The 26277-nt window shown below is 38.2% G+C and overlaps 2 protein-coding genes across 3 annotated transcripts in view; one reads left to right on the top strand and one right to left on the bottom strand.

Moving 5' to 3' along the window:
• The window catches only part of LOC127442933 (uncharacterized), a 235004-nt gene extending 212767 nt beyond the window's left edge, over positions 1–22237 (top strand). Inside the window, exon 2 of the mRNA XM_051701332.1 lies at positions 10309–22237. Within this exon, the coding sequence (XP_051557292.1) occupies positions 13833–14954 (1122 nt within the window). The 5' untranslated portion in view covers positions 10309–13832 and the 3' untranslated portion in view covers positions 14955–22237. The remainder of the gene's footprint in view (positions 1–10308) is intronic.
• LOC127442915 (coiled-coil domain-containing protein 106-like) lies at positions 260–24207 on the bottom strand. 2 transcript variants are annotated; one of them, XM_051701294.1, is made up of 9 exons: positions 24122–24207; positions 23784–23907; positions 22270–22347; positions 8778–8990; positions 8529–8564; positions 8298–8345; positions 7790–7927; positions 7415–7633; positions 260–2238 (listed from the first exon to the last, which is right to left on the bottom strand). In XM_051701294.1, exons 1-9 carry the CDS (start codon positions 24137–24139, stop codon positions 1928–1930), a joined length of 1185 nt encoding a protein of 394 aa, XP_051557254.1. In that variant the 5' UTR covers positions 24140–24207; the 3' UTR covers positions 260–1927. The 2 variants fall into 2 exon arrangements, with proteins under 2 accessions (XP_051557254.1, XP_051557255.1); XM_051701295.1 differs by lacking the exon at positions 22270–22347 and having other exon boundaries at positions 261–2238.
• Positions 24208–26277: the final 2070 nt, after the last annotated feature.

The following is a 26277-nucleotide window of genomic DNA, read 5'->3' on the forward strand; positions in this document are numbered from 1 at the left end:
TTTACTGCTGGTAGCACATCCTGAGCAGGTAGCACAGATTGTCAGAACACCAGCCGTAGGTCCCTGAATTAAACCTCCTTGTATTCACTTCTTCATTAAGTGGATAGCATACTAATTGTAGTAGGCTACTACATGTGTAATTGATAAGTTAATAATGAGCAACTCAAGTCATGACATAAATATGCTTTAACAAGTCATGTTCTGAAGTTAGTGTATGAGTAGTTAATAATGAATTAATATGTTACATTCATGAATTGTTATCCCAAGCACTACAAAGGAGAGAGTTGTGCATGAGTTGTGACAAAAGCATCACATTCCATTTATTTCACAAAGAATGAAAAAAAAAAAAAATAACTACATCGTTTAAAAAGAAAAAAGAATTAACAAATAACAGTACATTCAGCACATTATTTAGGTATCAACAACATAACCTTAGCCCATGTTAACATACTGTGTCCCTTTTATCAAACAGGGACTAAAAATGAAATGTTTTTCATTTTGGTTCTTTCTGGGCAACAACAGTATTTTTTCGTTCAGGTTCTGGAATTCCGCAGCCTCCTTTCCAAAAGGTTACCGGTTAGAACAAAATAAAAGAATGGTTTATAATGTTCTTTTTAAAATGAAAGTACTCTGCTCTAAGGGGTGAGTGAAATACCAATTGCAGCATTGCCAGATCTCGCAAGAGAAACAAGCAACATGATCTGGAAAATCAAGCCCAAAATATGCCACTTGACTCACCAAAATAAGCAAAAATAAGCAATAATTTTTTTCCGTGTGGTGGATTTATCAGCCTAGAAATCATAAGCAGTTAATTAACAGATAAGTATAATTTTAATTATAGATCTGCTTCTGAGTCAAAACCCGACAGCATCAAATATGTATTAATGCATCATATCTAACAATAATTCACTGAAGACTTGAACACAACTGAGAAATTTACTTTTTACTTTAATAATGTTTTCCTTGTGTCTGGATTAGCTGTGCATGTATACAACACCTGGCAAAAATGATGGAATCACCACACTTGGAGGATGTTCACCCAGATTTTTTACTTTGTAGCAAATAAACAAAGATATGACAGATATGACACAAAGCAATTTTTGTTTAATAGCTGAACATTCTGGCTTCGTGAAACATCCGTCAAACAAATTAAAATGACATTATTTTAATTAATGGCATATTTTTTTCCAGATCAAGTAGAGGAAAAAATTATGGAATCACTCAATGTTGAGGGGAAAAAATATTATTAATTTTTAATAATAATTTGTATTAATATTCTTTTTATTAATAAATTATTATTATCACAGTAATTATTTGCTATGAAGTAAAAAAGATGGGTGAACATCCTCCAAGTGTGGTGATTCCATCATTTTTGCCAGGGGTTGCATGTATTAATTATACATAGTTGTTAAAAAAGTCTTCATTCAAAGAATGCTTCATCCACAACAGACAATTAGGCAAAGAAATGTATGATGCAGCATTTTCCTTCAGGATCAAAGCACGTGTTTCATTTTTTCGGGCATCATGAAGTGGTGCAGTTCCAAAAAATTACTGTGATAAACCCTCTGGCCTTTAGTTTCATGAAAAAATTATAGGAACAAAATTAACCGGTTATAACCAGTTACCAGCATTTAAAAATAATGTTTTCACTCTGGAACAACTGAAAATCACTTTGTTCCAGTTTTCGTTTTTCATTTCAAAATGTCCTTGAACCATTTTTAGTCCCTGGTATCAAAACTATCACATGTCCATTTACTTTATTAGGATTTAAACTATCAAAATGTACAATTACCCAATTAATACGAACATGAACAGTCAACAGTAAAAACCTTTTAGCAATACAATAACCTTATAACCTTTTTTCTACACAAGTATGCCCCAGCAACAAAGTAATTGCTGAGGATACGCAGCATAACACAGGTTTACCTCACTTTTTACTAATATCCAGTAGGTCATCGATTTCCTTCTTATTATGAATTACATCCACATTGGGGTGAAGTCTGCACTGTGTGAGACAACTTTCAGCAAACTTTTGGACGCTATCACCTTTTTTAAAGCTTTCCCTCAATGCTTTGAAAGCTTCTGGGTTAGCTGCCGCTAACTCAGCAATGGGAGCCTGAATTACTATAGTGTTCCTGTCAACATTAAGTCTGTTGTAGGCTTCAGTCTTAGTCAGGCCTTGTTTTACAAGCTTCAGTACATTGTAGTACCGCTTGATAGAATCTTCAGGGGTCCTTACTGAAAAAAACAAAGTTTGTTATAAGAAATGTTATTAAAGGAAAGTTCACCCAAAAATGAAAATTGTAGTCAATCTCTCACCATCACATGAGCATGAATGAGATTTGAGAGCTAAGGCAGGAGGGAAGAATTTCAGCAAATAATTGGATCTGTCTGTCCTGATTTTGGTCTGTGCCAAAATCCAAAGCTAAAGAGCAGGGTTCTCAACGGGGGCGTTCAAAGGATGACAGGGGGCGCTGAGAGCAGATTAGTAGAGAGGGGGGCATTAGGTTACAAATGGGGGGCATTTATCAGTCAAAATAATCAAATCTATCAAGTTCCTCTTTGCATTAAATGTTCATCTAGACTTGGAGTATCATCAGCTAGCTCTCAATTATAAGGGTTAGTATGCATTTGAACCGCGGTTCAACTGATTTTGAAGTCTAGCGACGCATCTGAAGTATCTGATTTAGCAGCGTCAAATACACAGGCGGAGGCACAACCTCAGCTAATGCACCTGTATGGCTCTGTAGATGGATACGGCTCAATGGACAGAGCAGCACGAGCGCAAAGCTCTTAAAGCTCGAGCTGTTAAACTCGCAGATTTGCGTGAATCAGTGAGAAGCATGGCGCGAGGAGCGGAAACCATTTGAATTCAGCACCGAATTCTACATGACCACCCTTGAATTTACTATAGTAACACTAACTGTACTTTAGGCAGAAATAGATTGATAATAAATATTATCATATCACTACTTCAGCTCTATTAAATTTGTCATAGGCTACATTAGAGGAGTGAGGGAATATAATTAATTATTGTTGCAACTTATAAATAAGGAATGAAGTAGGGGGGCATTCATCAAAAAAAGGTTGAGAACCACTAGGGTTCCCACTCTTGTCAAGCCACAATTTTCCAGGACATTTAATGCACCCAACAAGTGTAATATTTAAGCAAAAACGTGTCCATTTAAATCGAGCTTTTATTTTGCCATTTCTGTGCGTTTTTGACAGAAGTTTCTCACCTCCAGATAAGCAGTAAGCTCCATGGCATAGTGTGATTATTAATCCACATAAAGCAGTAATTGAGTTAAATAAATACATAGTCTGTATGTGCTGCACACTTCAGAGTGCTCTCTGTCTCTGTCATCTCACACACACAAGCGTACACATGATGATCATGGTGAGGTGTTTTCAGTGTATGAGCGGCCGGCTCTACACATTCATTTTGAAGTGCACATCACTTGCAGATTATTTATTTATTCAATTAAATCAGACACTTTTTAGTTTAATTATCACACTAGGACATATCACAATTTTAAATGTACATTCAAACATTCATTTTGTCCAAATACAGTATGTCATATTCCATAACATTCTGCGGTTTATTGCTAATGCCATATTTATGACTATATTCCATGTTTTCTGCATACTACATGTTGTAACTGTGGAATAAGCTGACTCCGATCGTTGAATTACTGAAAATTAATTCACAGTCTGAGATGTTAATGCTGAATCATCACGCTACGAACCCAGTGTGAATTATTTAATTTTTTTTAAATCAGTGGTCTGACTGTCATCATTGTCTAAAGTTTATAACTCAGGGATGCAAATGCACGAGGGTCCGAAAAGTTGAGACAATCACTAATCCACGGACATGTTTTCTGGGGTTATTTTTTTTTAAAGTTTAAGCTAAAAGCACCAACTTAAGCTATTCTAATGATTCAAGTATAGAAAGTTATCTGCACAATTGTGTAGAATTAGCTGCAAAAATAAAGGGTATTTTGGTGTGGCATGCTTCTGTTTCATCAGTTTGTCAGGAGATTTTAGCTAATGACAGCATGCGACCTGCTAAACTCCGCAGACACCATGACACCAAGCATGCTGAGGTAGCGGGGACAACTTTTTCCAAAGAAAACTTCAAGCCTTTCAAGGTCAGAAAAAAGTTGGCTGAGAATTTGCTTCATGTCATGTTGCGCTGCGTTTTGCCAAGGCAGACAAAGCACATAACATCAAAGAGACATTGATTCTGCCGGCAGCCAAAGATATGTGTTCCTTGATGGTAGGAGAGGCAGCGGCTTCTAAGCTCGATTCTGTTCCATATCTCTGACATGGCACAGGATGTGAAGGAGCAAGTGTTAGACAGCATCAGGCACAGCCCATTTTTTGCACTCCAGATCGACGAATCCACTGATGTGGCCAGCTGCGCACAGCTGTTAACATATGTGAGGTATGTGAAAAACATGGACAGTCAAGAAGAGTTTCTATTCAGTAGTCCTTTGTGCGCGCGCACACACACACACACACACACACACACACACACACACACGTTGGTGCGGCTATCCTTATGAGGACTCTCCATAGACATAATGATTTTTATACCGTACGAACTATATATTCTATCCCCTAACTCTACCTCTAAACCTAAACCTCACAAAAAACATTCTGCACTGGGGGCGCCATCGTGTAAGCTGTGTCACAAGGGAGGACCACTGTCTTTGACTTTGAAAACCTCTGCCATAGTAAGCGCCCTTAAGGCCAATTTATACTTCTGCGTCGAATTTATGGTGTAGGCTACGCGTAGCTACGGTGGTTATGGCGTAGCCTACGCCATAGCCTGACGTGCACCTCCTCAAAAATTTTACTGCGCGTCGCATCGACACAGACCACTACAGCTGTGATTGGTCCACTTTAACCAGAGACCACTCCCAGGATGATAACAAGGATGTCTGAGGTAGCGTCGCATTTTATCCAAGATTATTTCCAAATAAATATCACATTAAAGAAATTGTCTCAATCGGGATCATCTGCTGTTTTTTTTTTGTTTTTTTTAATTCTGTTTGTGTTTCATAATAATAATAATAATATGTTTATTTTATATAGCGCCTTTCTTAAACCCAAGGTCACTTTACATGAGAGCAAATACATGAAATACAGCAAATGGATAGATAACACACACACTTTAAAAAAAACAACAACTTCCAAACAAGCAGCCAAGAGATAACACTGAGAGAAGAAATGAGTTTTAGATGTGATTTAAAGGAGGAGAAAGTAGTGAGTTCCCGAATGGGGTTGTGGGAGAGCATTCCAATGTCGAGGAGCAACAGTCATAAATGACCTGCCTCCCACCGGAGACAACCTGAACTTTGGGTTAACAGGAAATTTGCACCAGTAGACCGTAGAGTGCGAGTGGGAATATAAGGGCGAAGCAACTCAGTGTTGTACTGAGGAGCAAGTGTGTGAAGTGCCTTGAAGGTTATCAACAATATCTTGTATTGAATGCGATAGGTAATTGGTAGCCAACGGAGCTGTTGCAGAATGGGGGTGATGTGTGCAGACTTTTTACTGGAAGTAAGAACTGTAGCTGCAGAATTTTGGATGTATTGTAGGCGAAGATGTATTTCATGAAATTAGTAAGTTTAGAAACGTTAATGAAGAGGTAAGTTTACTCCACGCTGTAGTAAGTGTTATGGAGGGGCGAATTTATGAGCTTGCCATGCAAGAAAACAGGAAGTGTGCACAATAAACATTGAAAAATGTAATTACTGTAGTTCAATAACTGGGGTCTTTGGATACTCGGAAATTATAAGGTAAAAATGTATTAAAATAAATTATGAGATGTTCAACATCTCTTCATAAATTTCAACCATTTTAAAAGATTTAATGTAGCTTTGTACTCTCAAAGACATCATTTGTGAGGCAAAACGTGTAAAAAACTCTTTGGTGTGAAGTTGGAGCACAGGTTGTGCTGACGCGTCACTTCATAGACTTCAATGTATTCAGCAGTTCTGACACAAGTCATGTGAAATCCCCTCAACGTGTAGAAACTTTTACACATTAATAGCTCTTCTGCCCTTTTCTCTCCATGATGAACAAGGTAGACTCACATGCCGATGCTGAAGTAAATGAACAACATGCCCCTCTCATTCAGTCGGTCGGTACAAGTACCAGGTCATTCAGTTTGTTTATGAATGAGAAGTTTCACGAATGCCGCTTATTACTTTGCATGCGCCGCGGAAGCAAAGCACGCGATTGGTCGTAGCTGTAACCAATCAAGAGATCTGCCTCGGTTGGACCATGATTGCCAAGCACATGATTGGCTGCTGCTGTAATCAATCATGAGGGTGTAAGCGCCCTTAACCGCTGATGTTGTTTCACAATGCGCAACCGCCAGCAGTGAAAAAACTAAACAAATTTGTGTATTTGACTCCTATTTCGAGTCAGATCGTTACCATGTTTTTGTGCTTGTAATGGAAACCTTGCTAGCAACACAGTCAAATGATTATATTAATATTTTCCAGGACAAATCATTATTTTTCCAGGACATTTAGGTATTTTTCTAATTTTCCATGACTTTTCCGTGACTGGAAAACTGCATTGCAAAATTCCAGGTTTTCCAGGACGTGTGGGAACCCTGACCACTGCTATAGAGCTTCAGAAGACTTGGAATATAGTGTAATTTGTATGGATATTGAGTAGGGAAGCACGATTTTGAGAAAAAGTCATATTGCGATTATTTTAAAAGTATTTTGATTACAACTTAAACTGAGAAATGATCATCAAAAATCTAGTAAATGATTACTTTGACCAATATTTGGTAATGTTTTGCACATATTCTACTGCCAATAAAAAGACTTTGGCTTGTCTTTTAGGGTTCAAACTTGAGTCCTCTTAAAAAGAACCAAATTCAGACCTTTTTCACTTTAAGAAACTATGGGAACCATACCTGTTTCAGGACTCATTGCTCTTCTTCTATTTGCAAAAGGAAAGTTTGGAAATCTAAAATTGATGTTTCCTATTGACACACCAAAAAAAACCACAGCTGAGAACACTGTAGCATAAGCACCCTTCATGCTTAAGTATTTATTTAATTAAACTGTAGCCTTTTGCATTTTAATGATCGCGTTAGGCCAAATAGTGATTCCTGTCTGTCTGTCCATCCTCAAATTTAAGACCTCTTCATATTATAAATAATTGGTATAAAAAAATAAAAAAAATCTTAAATTCTTTAATACTTTTTATTGTCTTAAATTTGGAAAACATTTTAAGACTTTGGGTTTTGAACAATAGGAATAAATGATGACTATACTGCATTTTCATTTTTGGGTGAAGTTATTCTTCAAAGAGCTATGCATTCTCTTAAGCAACACACATTATGAGCTGCATAAAGATTACGAATAATTTGACAAAATGCACATACCTCTTTTGGAATAGTTCGCCATCAGTTTCTTTGATTTCTTCTTGTTTATTCTTCCTCTCTGTTTATCACTCTTATTTTTTTTCTTTGGAGTGGGCTCAGAATCAGAAGAATCAGAAGATTCTGAAGAACGGTCCACATTCTTTGCAGCTGAAGATGATGGTGGAGTCAGCAAGTGTTGAGGTGGATTACTTTGAACTGCTTCACCTTTCAGATTAAGAGCTTTGACAGACAGCAATAACAACTAGATTAAAGGATGGATGGAAGGATGGATGAATGGATGGATGATCTGACAGCCAATCAATTACTTGTGTCTGTTTTATTATTAACAATAAATTAGTTTAAATATAACAAGTTTGTCACATCACTAAAACCCACCATCCTGTAGTCTTTCCCGGAGATAATTTCTCTCTTCAGTTAGAGATTTCACCTTTTCCTCAAGGTGAACAATCTTCTCTTTTTGGATTTCAATGGTTTGTTTTGCTTTTCGAAGAAAAACCTGTGAGGTGGGTTCTCCTTTTAAAAGTTAAGGCAAGAGAGAAAAGTATTTGTAACTTGGCTGGTAGCAACAATAAATATGCACTTGTGTTACTGCCTTAAAGTGGCCATGACATTTTTTTTAAATTTAATTAGTATTTTCCCTGAGGTCTCAGTTAATAAAATAAATCAAAAACAGACATTATTTAACCCTTTTGACAGACTATTTTTGTTTCTTTTGCTCTTTAAGCAAATGGGAATGCAACAATAATATTTGCTGTGGTCTCCCATATACTGTACCTCTAAAGAAATGTACCCTGCTATAGTTTACATCCATATGAAAAGTGTCCTTTGTCCCTGTAAAACTAATACATCTCATACATGTTGATCAAGGAGGCATGAGACAAACCTGCTTCCTCATCATTTGGCCATACTTCAGTCTGAGTGTTTGGCTGGTCTAAAGTAATAAAAATGAAAAAAAGGCATTTAAAATATAGCTTGTAGAAACATATTCATTTCAAGTTAATTCTGGAATCACACTGTTTTGAAGTACCACTATGTAATCTTTTTCCATTATATATTTAAATATTATAACTTTTCTACTACTTCGCTTGAACAGTCGCTTCATAGCTTTACATACCTGATGCTGCATCGTCAGTCTGAACTGTAGACACAACTAAAAGTAGGGAAGGTAAAGAAAAGGTTAATGAGTTGACATGCAAGCAGACACGTATAAACGTGATCTAAATGTGTCTGATGAAGTGCATGTCACTTGAAAACGTAATTTTTGTGGTGAGTTTAAAATGTATGCAATATTGCGAGTAATGGTTTACATGTGTGTTTAACATTAACAATGCTTAACCTTAGAATCGCAACAAAATGCACTTACCAGCCACATCTGAGCTATATTTATGAGGGATTCTTTTAATTGTCCTCCCACTTCTCGCCGACATGATCATTCTCTCATTGTCACGTTGGCCTTCACGCGCATCAGCAGGGGCATGTGCCATTTCGTCATCACCTGCCATGGTCGCAATTTTCATTATAGTGATGGGTCCTCCCTTAAACCTAACATACACCTCCGGTGGATCTTGGGTTTCTTCTGAGTTTGAAATTAAAAAAATAATATTATCATTGTGTGATCAGATTCTAACATGAAATATAATTCAGATTATAACAATACAGATGGTGATATTTCTATTAATTACACGTCATGTACAGTCAGCCGGTCATTATCGCAAAATAACACAAAATAAACAGGGTGATCAGATCCGAAGAGGTTTTTTATTGCACAAGTAATTGCAAAATTAGTAAATGGGCATGATTTTTTTTATTTTATTATTATTATTATTGAGAGTAAAATTATTTTATTTTGAGAGAAGACACAGCAAAATAATACGAGAGGACGCCCAGGCAGAATCTCCGCACATTTCTACAGAACTGCAACATCTGTCATTCACAAAATTTCTACACATTTATTATATACAAGCTCTAGGGAAGAAAAAAAGACCACTGCAAAATTATCAGTTTCTCTGGATTTATTATTTATAGGTATGTGTTTGAGTAAAATGAAAATGTTTGTTTATTCTATAAAGTACTGACAACATTTCTCCCAAATTCCAAATAAAAATATTGTCATTTAGAGCATTTATTTGCAGAAAATATCAACTGGTCAAAATAACAAAAAAGATACAGTGTTTTCAGACCATTACAGGATCATCACCAATCCTCCACCAAATTTCACAGTGGGTGTGAGACACTGTGGCTTGTAGGCCTCTCCAGGTCTCTGTTTAACCATTAGACGACCAGATGCAGGATCGGTGATGACCTGGTGGTGCTTCAGCAAGGCTGGAATCGGGCAGATTCGTCTTTATGAAGGACCCATGAATCAAGCCACCTACAAGGTTATCCTGGAAGAAAACTTGCTTCCTTCTGCTCTGACAATGTTCCCCAACTCTGAGGATTGGTTTTTCCAGCAGGACAATGCTCCATGCCACACAGCCAAGTCAATCAAAGTGTGGATGGAGGACCACCGGATCAAGACCCTGACATGCTCAGCCCAATCTCCAGACCTGAACCCCATTGAAAACCTCTGGAATGTGATCAAGAGGAAGATGGATGACCACAAGCCATCAAACAAAGCCGAGCTCCAGTCAGGCTTCCTAAGCAACCAATTGGCCCGGTTGCTAGGGTGGGTAGAGTCACGTTGGGTTAACCTCCTCATGGTTGCTATACTGTGGTTCTCGCTCTCGGTGGGGCGTGTGGCGAGTTGTGCGTGGATTCCGCGGAGAATAGCGTGAGCCTCCACACGCGCTAGGTCTCCGCGATAACGCGCTCAATAAACCACATGATAAGATGCATGGATTGACTGTCTCGGACACGGAGGCAACTGAGATTCGTCCTCCGCCACCCAGATTAAGGCGAGTCACTACGCCACAACGAGGACCTAGAGTGCATTGGGTATTGGGCATGCCAAAATTGGGGAGAAAATCCATTAAAAAAAAAACAAAAAAACAAAAAACAAAGCCGAGCTGCTAGAATTTTTGTGCCAGGAGTGGCATAAAGTCACCCAACAGCAATGTGAAAGACTGGTAGAGAGCATGCCAATACACATGAAAGCTGTGATTGAAAATCAGGGTTATTCCAGCAAATATTGATTTCTGAACTCTTTCTAAGTTAAAACATTAGTGTTGTGTTGTTTAAAAATGAATATTAACTTGTTTTCTTTTCATTATTTGAGGTCTGAAGACACTGCATCTTTTTTGTTATTTTGACCAGTTGTCATTTTTCTGCAAATAAATGCTCTAAATTACAATATTTTTATTTAGAATTTGGGAGAAATGTTGTTCATTTTACTCAAAAGACATACCTATAAATTAGGGAAGTTCCGATACCATTTTTTTAGGAGTATGAGTACCGCTACTTTTTTTTTTTAGTACTCACCGATGCAGAGTCCAATACCTGTTTTTTTTCTGAATGCCATAAACAATTTATTACAATTTTATTATCAAACTTGTTTAAATAAATAAATTAAAACTTTAATCAAAGTATAACAGTTAATTTTCAAGTGATTTTATACAGAACCTCACAGCACAATCAAAAAATTGTGCTGTAGTTATTTTTGTCAAATAAAGCGCTGGATAACAGAGCATCACAGATGTGAGATATTGCTTAAATATAACAGTTACTATTGATTTATTAGTATTATTATTCGTAGTATAACGGTGAATATTACATAACTAAACTCAGCAAAAAAAGAAATGTCCTCTCACTTTCAACTGCTTTTATTTTTCAGCAAACTTAATATGTGTAAATATTTGTATGAACATAAAAAGGTTCAACAACTAAGACATAAACTGAACAAGTTTCACAGACATGTGACTAACAGAAATGGAATAATGTGTCCCTGAACAAAGGGGGGATCTAAATCAAAAGTAACAGTCAGTATCTGGTGTGGCCACCAGCTGCATTAAGTACTACAGTGCATCTCCTCATGGACTGCACCAGATTTGCCAGTTCTTGCTTTGAGATGTTACCCCACTCTTCCACCAAGGCACTTGCAAAATCCCGGACATTTCTGGGGGGAATGGCCCTAGCCCTCACCCTCTGATCCAACGGGTCCCAGACGTGCTCAATGGGATTGAGATCCGGGCTCTTCACTGGCCATGGCAGAACACTGACATTCCTGTCATGCAGGAAATCATGCACAGAAGGGGCAATATGGCTGGTAGCATTGTCATGCTGGAGGGTCATGTCAGGATGAGCCTGCAGGAAGGGTACCACATGAGGGAGGAGGATGTCTTCCCTGAAACACACAGCGTTGAGACTGCCTGCAATGACAACAAGTTCAGTCCGATAATGCTGTGACACACCGCCCCAGACCATGACGGACCCTCCACCTCCAAATCGATCCCACTCCAGAGTACAGGCCTCGGTTATCGTTTATCGTCGCATTCCTTCGACGATAAACGCGAGTCCGACCATCACCCCTGGTGAGACAAAACCGTGACTCGTCAGTGAAGAGCACTTTTTGCCAGTCCTCTCTGGTCCAGCGAAGGTGGGTTTGTGCCCATAGGTGACGTTGTTGCCGGTGATGTATGGTAAAGACCTGCCTTACAACAGGCCTACAAGCCTTCAGTCCATTCTCTCTCAGCCTACTGCAGACTGTCTGAGCACTGATGGAGGGATTGTGCATTCCTGGTGTAACTCAGGCAGTTGTTGTTGCCATCCTGTACCTGTACCGCAGGTGTGATATTTGGATGTACCGATCATGTGCAGGTGTTGTTACACATGGTCTGCCACTGCGAGGATGATCAGCTGTCCTTCCTGTCTCCCTGTAGCGCTGTCTTAGGCGTCCCACAGTACGGACATTGCAATTTATTGCCCTGGCCACATCTGCAGTCCTCATGCCTCCATGCAGCATGCCTAAGGCACGTTCACGCAGATGAGAAGGGACCCTGGGCATCTTTCTTTTGGTGTTTTTCAGAGTCAGTAGAAAGGTCTCTTTAGTGTCCTAAGTTTTTATAACTGTGACCTTAATTGCCTACCGTCTGTAAGCTGTTAGTGTCTTAACGACCGTTCCACAGGTGCATGTTCATTAATTGTTTATGGTTCATTGAACAAGCATGGAAAACATTGTTTAAACTCTTTACAATAAAGATCTTTAAAGTTTTTACAAAATTATCTTTAAAATACAGTGTCTGGAAGAAGGGACGTTTCTTTTTTTGCTGAGTTGATATAGTAGCGATCTATTTCTTTCATACTTTTATCATTCAAATTGAGGTTTTATTGTGGCGGATCTTTTATTTTGAAGTGCTTCTGTGTTGTTAGACCAAGGAGCTCTGACGTAATGATGGCAGATTCGAAATCTGGAAAAACAGGTTGCTACGTGAATCAGTAATTATTAAACGGTAAAAGGCTACTAAATAAATAAATATGTAGTCTGTATATGACTTGTGCTAAAAAAGTGAATTAGCTCTCTGCCTGCTGTTATCTGCTACAAACAGAACATGAGATGCTTATAACAGTGTTTTCCGTGTATGAGTCAAGGATCTCTATAGGTATGAGCAGTTTGTGTCTCTATGCCTGCACAACACCGGCTCCACACATTCACAAGCACTCACATTTAAAACGCTGCACGTGCAAACTATCTATTTATGTCATTAAATCACAGCTTTTGCAGTACAATAATCTCACTGTCACAGTCTGTCTCCATGTTAAGGACTCTTATTTTGAAGTTTTCCTCCAGACTACATCTCCCAGAATCCACTGCCCTCATCACTTCCATCTGTTCCCTATCATCCTCACCTGTATTCCATTCCCTCATTTAGTTCCTTAAGTATAAATACCCTCTAGTTTTGTTCATCCATTGTCAGTCCTTGAAGTGTTATGTTGTGTTATATTTTGCTTTATTGTTTTGTTCCACTCCAGCGTTTGTTATTAAAAGACTTAAAGTATCTACTCCTGCGTCTCCTCTCTTCCTCTTCCACTCCAAGAACCAGCGATACAGAAGGACTGACCTAACTAAATGGATCTACCGCCTGCAGTAGCAATCCTCCTCCTCGAACAAGGAGATCGTCCAGTTGAGGATCATGTGCGTGAGTTTCTCCATCTCGCACATTTGGTGCACTATGATGACCACACTCTGGCGAGTTTCTTCAGGGCTGGCCTGAATAGTGCATTGAAGGAGCTGATGCCTCCGTCGGGTCCTCACTGGACGATCGCTGACTACGTGGAGGTGGCTCTGCGGCTCACCTTTCACTTTGGGTAAGGAGGATGAGGACTTTGAATCTCCTCCCACAGAGGACGCCCTCCAGCCTACAACAGCTCCTCCCTCGAAGCCTTCCACGGTTCCTCCCCCAATGTCTGCCACGGTCAACGAGCCAGTGCTCACACCTGCCACGGTCAACGAGCCAGCACCAGTGCCTTGACCGTCCCAGTGCCAATGCCTGTTGCCTTGACCGCCCCTGAGCCAGCTCTCACCAAGTTAATAGACCTGGACTTTCTCCCAGCCCTGGTTCCCACCCTGACTACCCTTCATCCTCCGCTGGTTCCAGCCAGCATAATGGACACCCTTGTTCCGTCCAGTGCCCTGTCCCTTCCTCCTCCGCTGGCTCAAATCATGATATTTGCTCCTACCAAGTCACCGGCTCGACCTTCGCTCCCTGCGAAACCATGGTCAAGGGGAACCTCAAACCCTCCGACTCCGCCTAGACCCTCCGAGCCCTGGACTCCGCCTTGGCCCTTCGTTCCCTCTGTCCCACCTCGGCTTTATGTCCCTTTGTCTCCACCATGGTCCTTCAGCCAATCGGCTTCTCCGGGGTCCCTCGTCCCTCCAGCTCTGCCTTGGTCAGTCAGTCACCTGGCTCCGCCTCTGACCTCAGATCCCCCAGCTCCGCCTCTGACCTCAGATCCCCCAGCTCCGCCTCGGTCCTCTGTGCCTTCGGTGCTACCTCGGTCCTCCAAACCTTCGGCTCCACCCTGGCCCTACGAGCCGTTGGCTACTCTCCAGGCACCAAGTTCCCTGGCTCCGCCCCTCAAACCTCTCATGGACCCCACCTTCCATGGTTCTGCCCCTCGAGCCTCTCATGGCTCTGCCTTCCCTGGCTCTGCCTTCCCTGGCTCCGCCCGCTTACCCAGAGAGTCTCCTCCTCCGGCGTTTCCACCTCCTGACCCAGTCCTCGTCCTGTGGCTGCCTCCCAGGCCTTCTGACCCAGTCCCTACCCTGTGGCCTCCTCCCAGGCCTCCTGACTCAGTCCCTGCCCTGTGGCCGCCTCCCAGGCCTCCTGACCCAGTCCATGCCCTGTGGCCTCCTCCCAGGCCTTCTGACCCAGTCCCTGCCCTGTGGCCTCCTCCCAGGCCTCCTGACTCAGTCCCTGTCCTGTGGCCGCCTCCCAGGCCTCCTGACCCAGTCCCTGCCCTGTGGCTGCCCCCCAGGCCCCTGGATCCATTCCCAGCCCCGAAGCCACCCCCCAGGCCTCCTGATCGTCCTCCTTGGATCTTTCTTCACCTTCTGTGTCACCCTACCCTCCTCATCCGTCTTTGGGCACCAGGAGTCGCCCTTTAAAGGGGGGTAGGTAATGTCACAGTCTGTCTCCATGTTCTTCAAGGACTCTTATTTTGAAGTTTTCCTCTGGACTACATCTCCCGGAATCCACTGCCCTCATCACTTCCATCTGTTCCCTATCATTCTCACCTGTATTCCATTCCCTCATTTAGTTCCTTGTTTATAAATACCCTCTAGTTTTGTTCATCCATTGTCAGTCCTTGAAGTGTTACGTTGTGTTATAATGTTCAGCTTTATTGTTTTGTTCCACTCCAGCATTTGTTATTAAAAGACTTAAGTATCTACTCCTGCATCTCTCCTCTTCCACTCCAAAAACCCAGCATTACACTCACTAGGACATGTCAGATTTTGGTATCAGAGCATTTTTATGAGTTCCAGTACAAGAGCGCGTATCGGACCCACTTCCGATACCAGTATCAGTGCATCCCTACTATAAATAGTAAATCCAGAGTAACTGATAATTTTGCAGTGGTCTTTTTTCCCAGAGCTGTATATATATATTAAATATTATGGCTAATTTCATGATGCTTTCAGCTACCAATTAGAGTGTAGTACTCTCAGCTCCATATAAACCATTTTCCTATGTTAAAATCCTTTCTGCAGAATTTCCAGAAAAATAATCACAGAAAATGCAAAAGACAGCAGATTCCGCTTGGGTCAGTGGAATGCAACGATTGGTCAATCCGAATCATGTATTCCAGAGAGCTGCGTAACAAAAGGGTATTAAAAGATACTAATAAAACTCATTAGCTTTTTCTTTATAATAAAGGCATGCCCTGGCTTTAATTCATTTCCCATATATTTCAGATAATCTAGGACAATCGCAACAAGTAAATATATTTTTCTGCCATTAATCTTTTCCAAGAATTCACAGAAGTTACTTTCATAATATAATAAATGTAAAATACAATGTTTATTAGTCCTAGATAGTCATTTCTGTCTACATAATCACATTAATTTGTCTTCTTTTGCCATCACAGAGCATGCAGAGATAAAAGTCATCATGGCGTTAAAAGCAGCTAAGCTGTTTAGTGTTCGTCTATCTTTAAAAGGGTCATGGCATGATGAATCACATTTTCCTTGATCTTTTGACATATAGTAGGTCATTGCCTACTAATCCCCAATATGGGATTTTTGAGACCGATACCGATTTTAGAGAGGGACAATTCACCGATTACCGATATGGTGGCCGATATATTAAATTTTTGAGCTGGAATGAAAACCGATTTTGCACCGATATGATTATGCAAAGGTACTCAGAAGGCTGATTTCTTAAATATTATCAAAGAATATTTGACATTATTATTATACATTGTCAACAAATTCTAGAAATGAACACTGAGAAAATAAAGAATAAATAAAAATACAATTAATAGCTAAATAAACATCAGTACTGTTTAGTAACAGTCAAATGCTGACCATTAAAATAAAGAATAAATAAAAATAAAATAAATAGCTAAATAAACATCAGTATTACTGTTTAGTATCAGTCAAATGCTGACTATATTATTACTGCTGAGTCAAGAGATAAACAGTGGCGTTACACTGTATTCTGCTATACGAATTCAGGGGAAACTTTCAACGGTGGAAAACCAGACTTTTAAATATTACATTTTATAAATGACACGACTGGAATTGTTCGGTTGAAGGGGGTACCAAACTGTGAATCCAGAACAAAACAGTGAATACATGTTTACTCATTAGCTTCCACTCAGCTGACAACAATAGCCTAGTTTCCATCCACTTTTCGCGCTATTTTGTTATCGACAAAGTGAAAATGCATAAATCATTTTTTGCGAAATTTGCCGTCTTCTGCCTGTTTTCATTCAAATGGCCTTTTATCGATAAAAATGACTGTGCGTGATGACGTCATACCTAAAAAAAAACACTTTGTCGCATAAGTTTTGGTTTATCACAAAAAATATCTGCCCTTAAGCCGTCCCTAATTTTTTTCCTCTGAAGTTTTGGTAAAATGGGGAGAATATTGAGACAATTCATTGAAATTAACCAGCTAACTGTCATTTTAATTTCACAAATAAAAGCAATCAGAAGACGAGGAATTGCAATCAAAAGGGCACAGTTGCCCTTCTGATAGGAATGTAATATTGGTCCTGATGTTGTGCCTATCGCAGGTTGCCACCGGTTCTGACCCGAAAGTGAATCATCATGGCCCTGTTCAAGCTGGCAACCTGCACCAAGTAGTGGGGAAAATTTCGGTCTTAGTATAAGGACAATCCATCCATGTGTATGCTGTGTGCACAGCTATTAAAGAAAAACTGATGCAGTGTAATATCAGGGTTTACATATGATATGCTCCTGATATTCAATAGGCTGTTTTGAACAATCATCTAAAGCATTGCCATCTCAACTGCATTATGTCCCACATATTTGTCCTACAACTTTTAATGACCAACTGAACTTGATTGTCATCTAAAATTAATTTTAGCATCATAATGCAATTTAAATTTTCTGAAGCTCAGCAAATGCGATCTGAGGTAAAGAGGGTTAGATTTAAAATGTTTAAAAGTTTTAAAAGGTTCAAAAACTCATTTTCTGAAAGTGAACTCAGCATCATACAAATAGTTCTGATAGTTTATAGTCTTGAAGCGTAGAAAATGTCATTCAGCCGACTTTATTTGTCTACAGAACAGGGTACGGCTAATTTAAGTTTGTGTAAAGAAAAAGCATATATAGGTCTAAAAATATACATTTTTTCGTTTGGTAATTACTTTTTTAATTTAATGCATTTTTCGTTTGGTAATTTATATAATTTAATACAGGGAATTTTGCCGGCATTTTTTCAAAAGTAAGCTAAAAAATAATTTTATATAATTGGGCTGTTAGTGTTCCAAAAAAGCACACTGAAGCTTTTCTCCTAGTATTGTGTATTTATTTTTAATTTAAAACATCTTTGTGCACAGAAATTATATGTTTTTTGTATTGTGGGCTAATTCCATGACTGCCTTATATTATTTTGAATGGTGTGTAAAAGCAACTTCAATAAATAAACGGATGTCTACCGTGATTAAATTAATCACAAAGAGTGGCCATTCATTTGTTCTCCGTGCATTTACCAATGTACATGTCTTGATATGAGATATTTGTGTTGGCACTCCTGGAAGTGTCATGTTTGCAGTGATCGGATCTTTATGCCGTTCAGATCAATCCATAATCACGTACAATAAATTGGCTTTTATGGATGTATACCTTGTCGTCATGATTAACACAGGCTAACGATTGAGGTAAATTCTGTCATGTGACACCTCATTTTTGCGTTAATCAGTGGCGGAGCTAGGGAGTGGCCACCATGGACCGAAGCTTGGCCACCCCACCAATCTCCACTTAACATGTGCGCACCATTACCACCCGCCGATGATACGAAAATGCTGCCAAAAATTTCTGTGCCACCACAGACTGATCGCTGGCCCCTGCCCGGCCACCCCTGTGAAAAACACCTTGCTCCACCCCTGGCGTTAATGCCAATTTTCTCGAAAAAAAAGTGTTTCTAAACCAGTTTTTCAAGACATCTGATGTATCGACAGAGCTTATGCGCTAGAGTTAAACAGAAAAATATTATGTCGACACGTGAAATTTTAGCGATAATTTGCGTTTCCATTAGCTTTATTTTGATGCGCTAAATCTTTTTTCGCAAAAAATCCTTAGATGGAAACATAGTTACTGAAAGTTGCTACGTGATTAGCTAGTTAGCTATAAGCTCGTTGTCACGGAGATTAAAAGACGGACGCTGTTTTACTTTCCAGCATTGTCTCACCAACTACATAACAACATAGTATGAAATCAACACTCATCAGACACAATCCACCACCGCACTGTTGTCTGCTGAGCTGCAAAAAGATGCTCTGATGTTTACCGTACAATCTACTACATTACTGACTGCACTGACAAACTATAGCTGGCTAACAGCAAACAGACATGAGTGACATGGTTGTCAGGGACAAGGTTAATGTTATATTAGTTATATTGAAAAGGGAAAATGATGGGGTCATTGTTTATTAAGTTTCCAGTATGTATTTCACAAACTAGTTAACTTACCAAGACACCGCTTAACTCTGCCCTGTCTGCAGAGCCACCATCAGCTCAGTCAGCTCTGTAAACAATGGAGTCGGAGTGCGCTCTGCTGGACAAACTACGCTATGACACCAATTCTAAAGCACTGTTTTCTGCATTATATGTTCTGAAAAAATGTTTTCATATCGGCGCATATCGGTAAAATATACGCCAATACCGATATATCGGTGAAAGGCTAATATCGGCCGATAATATCGGTCGGGCACTAAAAAACATACTGTAAGTTTCAGAACTCAAAACTTCCTCACCACTGCAAAAAGAGCATTTGTTGAAACCAAGCTGCCAAAACGACTCGTTCTCTACTTCCTCCACATTGTGATGTCACTCTATAGTAGACATTTGCATCTGACCGCCTCTAAAACAACACAAAAATGCCTACTTTCCCTTTAATCACTTCCGTAGCCCCGCCCAGTAGCTGAGAACAGTGAGACGACAATGAAACAGCAGATCAGTCAAGAGCAGAGAGCCAATTATAACAGTGGGCGTGTACTGTCTTAACAGAAAAGCAGCAACAAAACCCAACGCTTCTGACAGAGGGTCAGAATGAGGGTGGAAAACTATCATGTTTTACAAATTTATGACTGTTTCTTGTGCAAACAATATTATAAGTGAACCTCAAGGAACATATTAGAATAATAAAAAAAGGCACGACATGACCCCTTAAAAATGTATTGGTCTGATTCCAAATTTTAGCATAAGTTTTCATTTTCAGTGTTTTTATCCATTTAACAGCGTCACTACTACTCTAGGGCTATGCATGTTGTGAGAAGAATCTCCCATTCACCACAGTGTTTTACAACAGTAACGCCCCTAAGATTGCATAATTCAGTAAAAAATTGACTGAAGAAATGTGTTATCAACTTATACCATCAATATTTCTCCAAAACGAAAATGCATTTAAAACTTAAGTTGCTATGCTGTTCTCTATGTTTGTAGCACATTAATATGCAGTTGCCAGAGTGGGTGGTTGCTATGCTGTTGCAAGGCTGTTCTAGGTGGTTGCCAGGTTGTTGCTATGCCTTTGCCAAGTTGTTCTCTGTGTTTTTAAGACATTGCTATCCAGTTGCTAGGGTGGGTATTTGCATGGTGTTTGCTTACTGGCCCAAATGAAAAGAGTCCACCCACAATTCTCAGTTTTTTTGGTCACTAAATACTGCTCCGGTCTGTCCTTCCAATTGTTCCAATTTGTTATGGACTGTTTTTTTCTTCTTCATATCAACCATATGTCAAATCCACCTCTGTTCAACACATAACCAATATAAAACTATTTCAGTTATGTTGTGGTTTATGCTGCATTCAAGTCCTCCAGGGTAAGTTTGTACTTACAATGTCAGAAGTTGTAATCGCGACATAATGTGCGTTCAAGTGATTTCAGTAGGAAAGAATAGGCCCGTTTTGCAATTTCGTATTTTTTTTCCTCTCTTTATGACTTTTTTCCCTTTTCTTCTTTAACACCAATGCAACAAATTAAAGACTATTCACATAGTTTAATGCTTTTAATTGATGCTTTATCTATCTTACTAACACATATATTGATGGTAAATGCTGTTTTGTTGCACAAGCCTGTCACCTCATAAACCAGCTAAATTAGTTTTATTTTCGGGCAATCTTCATTCTTCATGTAATCAATGGTACAAAAATGCATTCAACTCCAAGAAAATCTCACTGGTAATTACGACTTTATAGTGCCGTTCATTGCGCTAATCTTGTAAATACATCATACGTAATCATTCCAACATGGCATGAACACACTATTAATTCATATTGTTTACTTTGTTATTTTGCACCAGATGAGTAGTACATGACTGAATTGGTCAGAGCAGTTTGAGTCAACTCATCCTAATATAGACTCCAGCATGGCAAAGCCACTCAACTAAGTTGCCATGATGGGTATAATTAGCTGTACTGTAACTAATGCGATTTACTTGTACTTTTGATACTTAAGTAAATGTAATATCAGTTACTTTATTACTTTTACTTAAGTATTTGTTTCATGAGCTACTTTAACTTAACGTATCTTTACGTTTACTTAAGTATGATGAATGGATAATTTATACAACACTGCAGTGGAGCCCATTCACAGCCTCTGAAAAGAGCATGGTTGGCCTACAAAACAAAGGTGTGGAGACTAAAGCCCAGAGTATACTTCGGTCAGACATGATTGCTGAGCTTCTGCAAACAGGAGGCATGATGCAAATCTCATCATCAGTTGAGTGCTCGAGTACTGAACACACACAGCCCTATTTTTCTAACCGTGCACCTTTAAACGCGCAGAATGTGCATGCACCTGGAGTTATTTGCAATAACGGGTCCACAAGGTGGCAAAACTCGCATTTGAGCCATTGCTGTCACAAAGAAGTGCTAGAAGTTGTAATCGTCACTAAACATCAGGAGATGAAGGTAAAAACAACAACAGTGGATGTGCAAGTCAAGAACGCGTGTGAAGGAATATAAAGACTCGAGTCTGAAGAAATATATAAACATCTTTTTGTGTCTAAACTCCTGAAGAGAAATAGTCTGGTGTCTCAACAGTCATGTAATTTCTTGTTTTATTTGATAAATTAATAAGACACTATGACAGATACTTTGAAGACAAACACTTTAAGTTTCAGCATTTCAGCACAACTTTTATTGTGCATTGTGAAATAAATAACATGTGATGCATTTGTCGCAACTCTTGCTGGTTGATTTATATCTGTTTAAATTTCTAACTTTCATCTTTGGTTATTCTAGTGTAAAATTTAAGGATCTCCTTTGTAGTGTATGATTAATGCTTGGAACAACAATTTGTGAATATATTTACTTATTATTGATTACTCATAATAATAGTGTAATATCATAATTTTCTAATGCATATTTATGTCATGACTGTAATTGCTCTTTATCAACTCATTATCAGTTACACATGTAGTAGCCAACTACACATAGTATGCAATCCATTAAAAGAAGTGAATACAAAGAGGTTAAATTTGGGAACCTACAGCTGGCGTTTGGATGTGAACTGAAGCCAGACTGAAAGGTTGAGTTTGAATGATTAAGAGTTGGACAATCACGTGAAACTGGTTGAGATTAAGTTATTGGTGGAAATTCTGTTTGATAAGCAGGAAACATGATTGTGAAATGCGAAAATCTAGCGCAGTGGTAGATCCTGAAATAAATGTTAGGGCAAGCGGCGTTGCCCCTGGCACACATCCCTCAGACTCAACTTTTAAGGGATTGCTCCTACTTTGGATGGATTGTGATCCGAGGCTTCCGAGCAGCCTCCGTGTGAGGGAGGGCCACCACAAATCCAGCGCCACTGGAGCTGCAGATGTAATGGTAAAAGTAATAAAATTGTAATAAATAATTAAAAGTGTGTGGGTTAATTAAGATCAAGGTCAAAATATGGTTTGCTGCTCCTCGTTATTTATTTAAGAGCCAATTTGACCAAGTTTACCTGTAAATGTTAATTAATGCATTAACCCTTGTGCGACCTTCTGGATATTTTTGTCTTTTTCATTTTGTTTTTTCAATCATTTTGGCCAACGGCATAAATTTTGACAAAGGTGTGCATTTTTGGGGGAATTTTGATATTTCAACCTCAGTTCCTTTAATACACTGTGTACACAAAATAGTTACACTCAGGAACTTCAGGATAAAAATGTCCCAATTGAAACCGATTAAAACTGCAATATTTGATCCCAGTGCCATTAAAGCATAAACTCATGAATTCAATGATATTATGCTTTCATTCCAGATCCCTGACTTCAAAATTAAATTTTTTTATATTTTCCACTACATGGCACCATTTTTCTCATGTTTAGCCTATGGAGAAAATACATGCTTTTTTCCTATTTTCTGTTTGCTGTATTATAGAGCACTGCAGGCCAATTAAATAAATGATGCAGCTAAAATTGTGTGGGTGTGTTGGTATGGATGTCAGAGTGTGTTTTGTGTGTGTATTGAGAAATTTGTGTGTGTGTGTGTGTGTGTGTGTAAAAAACAACAGTGGTATTATGTAAACAAACTGGCATTTAAAGGGTTAAAATCCTGAAAATTAATGAATATTTCATATTTATGATCAGGACCGATCTTGGTTAAAAAAAATCTATGTCAGTGAAAGTAGAAAATAATATTAATATATAATATTTTTATGGCAGTTTTTTGACACTGACATTTTTGTCCTCTAAGGTCCTGAGTGTGTTTTTTATTGACACACCAGGGTTAACTACAAAACATGTACTAACATGCAGTTAAGGTTGCCGTTATTCATGCATGAATCCATATGACTCCGGTCATAGTTAAGGTTAGCTCTTATTTAGTTCTTGATTAGTCCATCCTTAACTCATCAGTAGTTCATGCTTAAGTAAGTATTAATTCAGTTATTAGTATATGATTATTAATGTACCCTAATTATAAAGTGTATCTTATCTTTACTCCCCCTGCTGGTGTCTTTTGTAAGTGTTGATGAGACGAGTTATGTAAACGTAAAATATTCCTTTTTTTTAGATCTTCATTTTTTCCCTCCAATTTTAGTTTTGATAAGGGAGAATGTAAAACGAAAAATAGAAAAAGGCTACAACTCTACCTTTTTAGAAATGAATCAATTTCTGTTTGTTTTTACTTTTGAAGAAAAATGGAAAAGGCTTATTGTCGTTTAAAACGGATATGGAATTTACAGATTCTTTAACACTCTATACACTTGCAGTAATTAATTAATAATAATAAATTAAAAAATAAATCAAAAGAATGGACACCAACCTCTTTGTTGCTCAGTATCTTCATTTTTCAATTTTGTGTCTGTTACTCTCATGTCTTCACTCTCTTCTTTCATAATCTCCATCTTTACTATAGTAGATTTTCCCCCGTTTGACTGGAAACGTGCCTTTGTCACGTTTAATTGTTAATAAAAAAAAAAAATAGAAATAAGAAAAGAAAGTAAATCTCTTTTTGTGGCTCAAACGTGGATGTTCCTAACTCACAGAAGCATACACTAAAAAATGACTTACTCTCTGCATCTCAAATAAAACCTTACAACATTAGCTCATAATCTACATTCATTTCAAATTACTGCAGCAAAATGATTTCAGTATAATTACCATGTTATTGGAGCACATTTGCAAAATACACCTCAGGACGCTTGAGATTGTTCACAGAAGAGGCGCAGCCTTTATGATGTCACAACAAGAGCTACACGTTTGGATAGGCAAAATAAAAGCACTCTGTGATTACGGAGTTTAATTACATATATATATATATATATATTATTTTTTTTTGTTTGTTTTGTTTTGTTTTGTTTTTTTTTTTTTTGTTCCAGAACAAAGAATAGTTCGCAGTTACAACAACTTTTCATATCAAAATGTTTTCACAAGATAAATTACAACAGAAGATCGAAAAAAATGAAAGAAAATATATACAAATAAATGCGAAATTAAAACAACATAAATATTATTTAGGTTATATTATTTAACATAAATATTATATTGGAAAAAAAATGATAAAGGTTTTGTTTGTGGATATAATGTTTGTCACTCTGAATATAAACATTTACATATAATCTATCAGCTTGTTCTCATTTGTATATGTACATTATATATTTCAGGATAGAAACACGCAATGACGTAATAGAGGCGCTGCTACTCCAGCTGCAATGTTTTATTTGCGTAGCCAAAATGACCGTGAAAAACACCACTCACTCATATTAAAGAAACCCGTTTAAACAGCTTTCAATCAGTTTTAATTTTGACCATCTTTACAATACATGGTATATGTGAAGCTACACCACATAATGCAGAATTAACCAATGTACATGATGTAGTTAGACAACACTGATTATCATCCCAAGTGAAAAGAATGAGGGAATAACTTCAGCATTATACTGATATTATCTACTCAGCTAACACACCATGGACCAGTTACATAATTTTTTCATACTTTTTAGTATTTTCATGACTTCCCTGCTAACACAGGACATATCAGTTCCTTCTTTTTTTGGTAATTTTATGACTAATTGGCAATGTAACTGCAAAGTCACAGGCCCGTAATTTCATTACCATTTCACTGTTATCCCTGATGTTGTTTTAACCCAAATAAATTAATTACAATAAACATAAATCCTAACATTAGATTTACTCCATCATGTGTTTTGAGTTAGGTCGATGATTTTAAAGATTTCTCTCATTCTACTGGAATTTTTGAGTTCAATCAATTTATCTGAGCTTATTAAAGTCCATTTTCATCAATCAATTTGTATACTTAAGTTGAATTAACAAGCGTATTTGCCAAATCAACTCAAAAACATATGTTGAATCCACTCAAATCGGTGTCAGTTAACTAATTTACAACTTGTTAACAACATCATTTACCTCAAAATCATCTATACTGAGAAATGTAAATTACTTTAAATCTAAATGCATGTTAGACAAACAGTTTCACCCCTAATGTTGTCCCAACTAGCTTACATTTTTTTTTTTTTTTTTTTAATTAGTTAGAAAAGGAAATTAGTTTTGGGCAAAAGAGGACATAAATTAGATTAGACTATGTCCACCCATAAAAAATAATTAAAAGCAAACATTACCAACTGGTTACCAACACACAACTACTGATCCATGGCGTTGCCACAACGTCGCAATGATGGACTGGCACCATCGTGATTTTTATTTGTATAGCACTTTTCACAACACACATCATTTCAAAGCAGCTTTAAAGAAAATTATGCTTTAACAGAAAATGAAACTGTAAAATCTATAAAGTCTTAGAGTCATCTTTGTGTAGTTTGATTAAATATGATTGTAAATTGTGTAAAAAAATTTAATAATTATATAAATAAATAGTAATTGTGGCGACGAATCCAGGAATTTCACTTTTCCGGTTGTCACGATGTAACCAGTTACACTGCCACGACGAAAGTTTGGTCATCATATTATGTTATATTTATGTAACAGTCAAGTAGGTTGCCTAGCTGTGTTACTAACTGGCAACATAACTGCAACGATTTGGTTGGATGCCTTTAACTACATGGTGTGGCCCCGCTATATTTATAATCTAACAGCTATGCACTTTTACATGCAGGCCGAGGACGCCCTGTGACTGCATGCGCTGCGGTTGAATTGAAGCGTGTCATTCTGTATCCGGGACGCAGATACGCTGTTTTGTGGCACTCTGTATTAAAGCTTTTAGTGTGTCACACTTTTCTTACTTTGATACTGTATACTTGTGAGATAAGAGGTTATAGTTATTAAGACTTTTAATTTGT

Source organism: Myxocyprinus asiaticus, chromosome 6, assembly GCF_019703515.2.
Source record: "Myxocyprinus asiaticus isolate MX2 ecotype Aquarium Trade chromosome 6, UBuf_Myxa_2, whole genome shotgun sequence".
NCBI classification, from domain to species: Eukaryota; Metazoa; Chordata; class Actinopteri; order Cypriniformes; family Catostomidae; genus Myxocyprinus; species Myxocyprinus asiaticus.